Raw genomic sequence first — 8,269 nt, 5'->3', positions numbered from 1 at the left:
CCGAGATAGTGCCATGGAAAGTGGTTGATTTACTATGATAATGGTGCGTTTCTAGGTGGGATAGTGCGATGCAAAGACATTGTTTTTTACCGAGACATCGCTGTGTTCCAGGTGGCATAGTACAGTGAAAAGTGGTCGCTTTTTACAGAGACATCGCTGCATTTTCTGCAAAGATATTGTTGTGAAATATGATGTTTTTTACTGAGACATGGCTTCATTTCCTGCTGGGATAGTGCCGTGAATAGTGGTTGTTTTTAACTGAAACTTTTCAGCTTTTCCTGCTGGGATAGTGTGACAAAAGTGGCTGTTTTTTATTGAGACATTGCTGCCTTTTCTGCCTGGATATGCCACGAAAAGCCATCAATTTACTGAGATATTGCTGTGTTTACAGCTATAATAGTGCAATGAAAAGCAGTTGTTTTTTTACACAGACATCACTGCGATTCTAGCCGGGTTAGTGCAACGAAAAGTGTTTGTTACAGAGACATCGCTGCGTTTCCTGCAGAGATAGTGCTTTGAAAAGTGCTTGTTTTTTACTGAAACGTGGCCTCATTTCCTGCTGGGATAGTGTGACGAAAAGCAGTTGTTTTTTTACTGAGACATCACTGTGTTTCCCGGGATAGTACAATAAAAATTGGTTGTTAAACTGAGAAATGGCTGCACTTTTTGCTGGGATAGTGCAACAAAAAGGTTTTTTTTTATCAAGACATTGCTGCCTTTTCTACCTGAATATGCCACAAAAAAGTGGTTGTTTTTTACAGAGTCATTGCCATGTTTCCTGCCGGGATAGTGCCATTAAAAAGCACTTGTTTTTTACAGAGAGATCACTCAGTTTCCGGCGAGGATTGTGCCTCCAAAAACAGGATTTCAAGCCAAAATACGATCTTTTCCTGCGAAGTGTTTTCTTGTGCCTCAGCCTAACCAGATGTTAACCATAGTGTTGCTGAAACGTAAAGAAATGTAATGTTTTCACGTATCAGCTACATATTATTAAACAAACGTAATGTATCCATGGTTTGCAGAAACCTACAATGCCAACATTTATTCTGGCAACTAGGTGCCACTACTGTACAATCCCATTTTTCACAGCTTCATTTAATTAATTTGTGTTGTTCCCAGAGTCTGGAGGATACTCTGACACTGTCTTTTTAGGCGTCTCTGCAATGTGTTTGTCTAAGCCACTGCATTGCTTGTTTAAGCTTAATTGCAATGAACTGGAGCCTTAGATTGTGTTTATTGTTTCAGCAGAGAAGATCTCTCAGCCAGGTCTACTTCCTGCGACCCAGATATTTTTCTGTCAGACTAAGACTCTCTGTTTTCTCTGTGTGAGTGTCTGGCATGAGCTATTTGACACATTACCAAGAGCCAGAGGCTTTGTGTACTCTTAGAGAAATCTTAATTTTATGTAACCTTACGCCAGAGTGTTAAATATTGTTTGTTTGTGTATTTTGTGTGTAATTGTGTATATTTGTCTATAAACTTTGGAGAAGCCTATTCTTCTCAGGGCCATTTGTCTATGCTAATGGGGGTCAGGAGATGATCTCAACAAACCCTAGCAGGAAAAAAGAGTGTGAGAAACTTGGTGCTCATATTATAAACTTCCGCTTTATGTTGACAACATATGACGACATGTCAAAAGTCAGGTTTGCTGTGAAGTCATAGTGTCAGGGTTGATTTACAGCTGCATTATAAAATGTACACATTCATTTTCCTGAAGTTATTACCGCTCAGTTATGGCACACACAGTCATGTTTACAGATATGAAAAGTGACACAACAATAATTATATGTCCACATATTTAACCATACATGACAATATAAACAGAATAAAATACAATACAACAAAATAAAGTGCATAATTAAAAAATAAATGATAAAGAAATAAATTAAAAGACCTTTTTCGAATAGGCAGCTTGTGTTTCAAACTCTACCCTTAACCGAATATCATTATATTGTGCAATCTTGAGGGGCGTGATTCTCAGCATTTATGCACACGAACAAGCTTGTCTAAAATTAACAGCAACAGGAGAAACAAGAAAGGCAAGAATGTAATCCGGGACATGAAGCAACAATCTGGAGCCGATTTAATAACAGGGAAAAGGAGGCAGACGGTGTGATTCAAAGCTGCTGAAACTAAGACATAAATCTCATGTGAGTGGAAAATCTCATACAAACAGGAGTTCAAAAGTTCAGTCTATTATATATATAGTGCTACGACAGCAGCTGAAGGTGTCAATTGACTAAATGAAGACATTAAAAAGGGGAATTCTGCCAGTGGGAAAAATGGGGCACAGAATAGGATCACAGAAACTGACATTTTGACTAAACAATTATTATATAACCAGCAGAATAACTGCTAATTAAAATAACTTTAAGTTGCAGCCCTATCTGATACAAAACATTTTGCAAAGTCCTGATTTTCTGGATGTTAGTGCTGTATAGTAAGAAGGCAAATCATGAGCACAAGGACTGATCAAATACTTCTTTAGGGTGGATAAGAGCTCTGATTTATCAACTAAAACCTTCTCCTAGAGAAGAATAATTGTCTTACAAACAATAATTTGTACAACATTGATCATCTAGAACACCACAGAGTGTTGAAATATCATCATCTTAACACCATGTTAAAGGTACAGTGTGTATGATTTCAGGATATTTAGTGGCATCTAGTTGTGAGAACTGCAGATTGCAACCAGCTGAAACTACTCCTGGTTAGAATTCTTTTAGTGTTTCTTGTTCAGGAGGTTTTTACCGTGAGCTGAATTATCCACAGAGGTCTCTTCCTCTCCAAACAAACGGACCATGTGATTAAAACTGGTAAAAACACTGAATAAAGCAGTTTCATGTTACAAATCAGTGTTTTTTCCTACCCGTTTGACATGCCGGAGATGGGTTGCTAGCCTAGCACCTGCTAACGTGTGCTCAAATTTTTTTTTTTGAGTCAGACAATCAAGAGATTTTTCTGCAAAGGTCTCCTCCTCTTCAAAACAAACAGACCTGGAGATTTTATTTTGTTAAAAACGCTTTACATTAAGAGATGTAAACACAAACACTGACTTTATCTAGAGCCAGTGTTTGGTTTGTCTATTCTGGGCTACTGTAGAAACATGGCAGCGCAACATGGTGATCTAGACAGCGACTGGCTTCCTACGAGATATAAACAGCTCAATCTAAGGTAACGAAAACACAGTGATTCTTATTTTCAGGTGATTATGCACTAAAGAAAACATACTTATTATAAAAAAAATTCTATTTCTGCCATTATACCCCCCTAATTCCTACACACTGGACCTTTAAATGACATCTGTCCGCTGACTTACACCACATTTTCTGAAGCTGCGGAAAAAAATGTTTAGTATTAATTACTATGGCACAGGAACCATTGTACCCTCACTGTAAGATGGAAAACCTCTTTTTAAATAATTTGAGATGACATATTTGTGTGTATTCCAGGAACAAGGAATGAAAACTTTGGATGTTCACCACATAATAATACTGCACTGTACATTAGTCATGGAACTAACACAATATGTCCTTCAAAAAGCCCTGTACAATAGAGTTTATGAAGCAAATCAATCGCACATGCCACTGATTACTCATAAGGATCACATTCAATAGTGTTTTCAGTTCCTATATTGACCACAAGTGTGTGACTCAGTTATTCTAAACAGCTGAGCCACATCTACTTTACAGTAAAGGTTTCCACAATCATTAAACAAAGTAGCTGAAATTAGGAAGGATCACTTTTCCATCACTGACACTTGAGTCATGAAGAAGTGGGTCATCTCTGGGAGAATAACATCTGTTTTGGGCAAAAATGTCAAAATCTGCTCACACAGTCAGAGATAGTCATCACTTGAGGTAGCTGGGTGCTGAAACAGAGACAAACAGGAAGATAAAGCTCACAGCGCTTCAAGATTATCTGTTCCTCTTCCAAGCTTCATGTGTCCGACTTCACAAGAAGAGTCATTTATTATTTTTTATGTGCCTTCAGAGTTTGAAAGTTTTTTTTGCAGAAGTCATTCAGTAGACAAGCTACCCCAGAGCGAACTGAGAACTTTCTCCTAATTCAGAGTTAAGTCAGATGCATTTCTCCTCCACTGTCTGAGTGCTCAGCGACACCTGAAGTGCTTGGTCTTTTGGGCATGGCAGAGCTGAGAGGTCCCTGATAACATCTGTCCCTTCTCTGCTCTGAGCATCAATGCTGCCTCGCTCAGACGAATAAGAAGCTCTTGAGTTTCTGTCAGATGAAGGCTGTGAACTAGAGACTCTGTCTACTTTATGGCAGCTTCCTTTATACACTTCACTCCCCTCTGGCAGGTAGAGGAAGGTCTGGGAGCTGCTGGAGAAGTCTCGCAGGTCATGGGAAACCAGGGAATGTGAGTCCCGATTAGAAATGACCGAGGAGAGTTGATGAGCGTCTATACAGTTAAAGTTCCCCTGTCTCTGTTGCCCCCGTGCTTCCATCTTGCAAAATAAGCACTTGATTTTCTCAATGAGCTTGAGAAGAACAGCCTTGCGGAGCAGGATGTAGATCCAGGGGTCAAGAATGGGGTTGAAGGAGGCGAAGCGTATCGCTCTAAGATCAGGGTTTTTGTCCAAACGTAGCTCCACTGGAGTCTTATACAGCTGGTTCAAAAACACCTGAGCCTGCAAGGGAACAGAGAATACCATTAAGTAGATAAATAAGTGTTTCAAACTATGTGTGAGTGTACAGCTGTGGTTGTGTATATCTGTGTTTCTTGAAGGAAGAGTGAGAAACACAACTGCTGGAGCAGAAAAAGAGAGAGCAGGGAGAAAAAAGAATCAAATCTATATAGAAATATGTTTGGACTTTCTCTTTAATCAACTTGGATTAGCATCAAAAGCCATGTGCAAAAGTAAGTACATTTTTGTGTAAAAAGAGCCGTGCGTAAAACGTGCGTAATGGATAGAATGAACAAAGACAAGAGTACCTAAGGAGTGGGTTGAAAGGGGAAAGGAAAAACCTACAAAAAAACGACACTTGCGCGTAAAAGATCAGTGCGTAAAAGATAATAGTAACCCACAGGGCGCGGAAAAAAGGCCAACTTACAACAAGTGGGATGGAGCAGATAAGCACCACTGCCGACGTGCCTATGAGCAGAATGACCATCTGAATCTCTGCACCGGCCAGACGTCCAAAGCTGCGTCCTCTCCTCGGCGGCTCCATGTTCACGGTGCGCCCCAGATCGGTTCCCAGCGACATCCTGCGCACGAAGCGCCGATGCATCCGGATCAAAGCCCCACACACCAGCACGTTACAGATAACAGTGGCGAAAATGAGAAGAGAGCTGAAACCTGCATACATGTAGGAGTAGGCGGCATCGCTGGTCTTGTTGCTCCTCCACTCTAAAAAACACCAAGTTTGCGGATATTGTTTCTTCACCTGTCCAAAGCCGATAATCGGCAGGGCGCAGAAAAGCGCGTTGGAGATGTAGATCGCCAGGAGAGTCAAACCCGCCAGTTTCTGGTCCACATAGTCATTGTAGAAGTACGCATGGTTTATAGCGATGTATCTCTCCACCGACATAGCACAGATGATACTGAGTCCCGCCAGAGAGAAGAAAAGCAAAGTGAATCCAAAATACTGGCACAGCGGGTCCCCTCCGGGCCATGATCCTTTCACATAAGTGGCGATGGTGACCGGACTGGCCAACAGTGTGCCCAGGAGGTCCGTGACTGCCAGTCCACACACAAGCGTGTAAAACGTGGTTTCTTTCTGTTCTTTGCGAGATTTACAAAGAACCACGATGGCGATGACATTCCCAACCACCCCGAAAATGAACATAATAGACGGAATGGTCGGGACCATGGTCCTCCCTGTCATCGATTGATTATTCATCGTTTTGTCCTTCAAACGCAGTTCAAGGCGAGTCAAACAAGTTTTCTTACCGCCAGTATTTCCAGTCCAGAGCAGAGAACTTATCTGCACGTGTAAGAAGCGTGTGCAACATTTTCAAACTGCTTGTACCTTATCTTAAAACCAACTTCTGAAAAAGTTCTTCCTCCTGCAGAGCATCATGTGGCCGCTGCTGTGGTTACCGACGGTACCTATCAGATCCTCAGCTAGCTTTACAAGACAGACACATTTTACTCACCAGGACAGAGAGATAAAAAGCAGGCATCAGACACCAAGTGACTTCATTAGAATAAGGCTCTGCCTTCAAGCTTCCTGCAGGGTTCAGTCCCTCCCCTTCATTTCACTTCACAGCTCTCATCAGCTGTTCAGCCTGGTGCAGGAAGGGCCCTTAAGCACCTTCACACAAAGGTTAACCTAAACTCACAGGAAAAAAGTTCAAACTTCTACAAAATTTGCATTTGTGCTTTCAAAATTACCATCAAGCCAAAATTCTACTGTGTTTACGTTATATTTTAGGCATTTAGTTGAAGGTTGTATCCAATTAATGCTCATAAAAGAACCTAACCTAAAAGAAACTTAAATAGTAAAAACAATGTGAAGACTAGTCTTTGCAAAAGCATGTTAAAACAAGTTTCAACAAAACATGAAGATAATTAATGACAAAATTATATAGCAGAAATGCTATTAAAATATTTGTATAAAAGACACTCTAACTTGCTGTAAAGAGAAATAATTCAGTTAAAGGTTATCCTAGATTGATTTCCTGACAATCATCTCACAGTGAGACTAATGGGATCAAGATCCTTTCTTCATTTGCTGCATAATTAAGGATAAAAATCAACAAAAGGTCAAACAGTTAATTAATTGGCCACCAATTGTCATGCAAATATATTCATTAACCTGTCAGGTATCCTGCTGAAGAAAACTCAGTCTTACAGCCAAGTGTTTGTGTTTCTGGTGTGTTTCTATCTCTTAGAAAAACACTATTGGGTATGATAAGGACATTTTATCAGGCTATTAAAATTCAGTCCTGTAACACATTTTGTGCCAATAAAAACACATGCAGATAACCTCAGCATAATGTGATTTGTGCCTACAGTTTATCGTAAAGCAAATAAACATGCTGTCCTGCTGAGAGACAGCGGAGACACCAGTGTCCCTGACATGATGGGAGGTCTTGTGACTTAAACTGCAAAACAAACATGTGGTGTTTCACGCTGTGTGGCAGGGACACTGTCGCTTTATCAAAGCTTCTGGAATCAGTTATTTCTCTGTTCATTCATTTGGACCTGATTTCTACAAAAGAAGAAGAAACCACAAGTGGACCAGATTAGAAGCCTTAGTGAAAACATATTTATCTTCAGTAGACTAATACTATTTAGACTAATGAGTTTTTAAATATGTTTTCATCAGTGGGATATTTATTTTTCTAATCCTATTTTATTCTGATGGCTATAGACAAATTGAATTTAAAAACAGGGTTTGCAAGTTCTCATTAATTATTCACAAAACTTGTCTATGACAAATATCATCTCAAACATCTCCGGTTAAATCTCCAGCTTAAACACAGTGTGGTAAATTAAATACCACTCCACAGTCTTGCACAATCAGCAGCTGTTAGCGGGCAGTAAACATGCAAGCAGATTAGCCTGTTAGCTCCCCTACACCTACTGGCCATGTGCCATTCGCCCATGGATAAACAAGAGAACTGGATATAACTTTGGAGGTGGGGCCCAGTTTATTTCCATCAGTGATGCATGAAACTCAGTGATGCATGAAACTTAATGATTGACAACTGGCACTGCTTCCACACTGTGCGACCCATAGAGTAAGCAGACTAGAGACTCCTGCTGGCTGAGCAGGCTACACCTGGTTTAGCGCTCCTCTAATGTCAGTGGGAATAAAATGATTCAATCGTGCGGCTCTTCTAAACTTTCAAATATTATCAGACCAAAGGGATTAAATTCTGATGGTGTGATGAATCATTCCACGGGGGTTTTGACCAAGCAGCAACATCCAGGGCTGAAAAATGAAGCCAACATGCAAGTGTCAAACATTGCAGCTCCTTGAACAGCCACTTGAGGCTGACTCCAGAAGCCAGTCAATCCCTACAGACACCCATGTTAAAATGTCCAAAATAAACATGTTTACAGCCTGGCACAAAAACAGTTTTGGTTTCTGTAGCTAATTTCCCCCTTCATGACAACTGTGCACGGGGCAAATTTTCCTATAACTCACCCGTTTACATTTTATTAAGGCTTAAAGTTATGCATAATTAAGGGCGGGCCACTCTGTGAAAGGCTGTCTGCAGAAAGTGTCCTCGGCTTCTCAGTCAGATCCACCCCTCTCTCTTCCATGGCACCAGCCTCTTGCCCAAATATGGTCACTT

General features: G+C 40.5%; 1 protein-coding gene across 1 annotated transcript; it reads right to left on the bottom strand.

Annotated features, from left to right (window-relative positions):
* Positions 1-1,586: 1,586 nt before the first annotated feature.
* ptger4a (prostaglandin E receptor 4 (subtype EP4) a) lies at positions 1,587-6,112 on the bottom strand. Its single transcript, XM_050051561.1, has 2 exons — positions 5,074-6,112; positions 1,587-4,649 (listed from the first exon to the last, which is right to left on the bottom strand). The coding sequence occupies exons 1-2, from the start codon at positions 5,860-5,862 to the stop codon at positions 4,080-4,082; spliced, it is 1,359 nt and encodes a 452-aa protein (XP_049907518.1). The 5' UTR covers positions 5,863-6,112; the 3' UTR covers positions 1,587-4,079.
* Between the last annotated feature and the right edge of the window lie 2,157 nt (positions 6,113-8,269).

The sequence above is a fragment of the Epinephelus moara genome, chromosome 8 (assembly GCF_006386435.1).
Source record: "Epinephelus moara isolate mb chromosome 8, YSFRI_EMoa_1.0, whole genome shotgun sequence".
Lineage (NCBI taxonomy): Eukaryota > Metazoa > Chordata > Actinopteri > Perciformes > Serranidae > Epinephelus > Epinephelus moara.
This window is presented reverse-complemented; position numbering and strand designations above follow the sequence as displayed.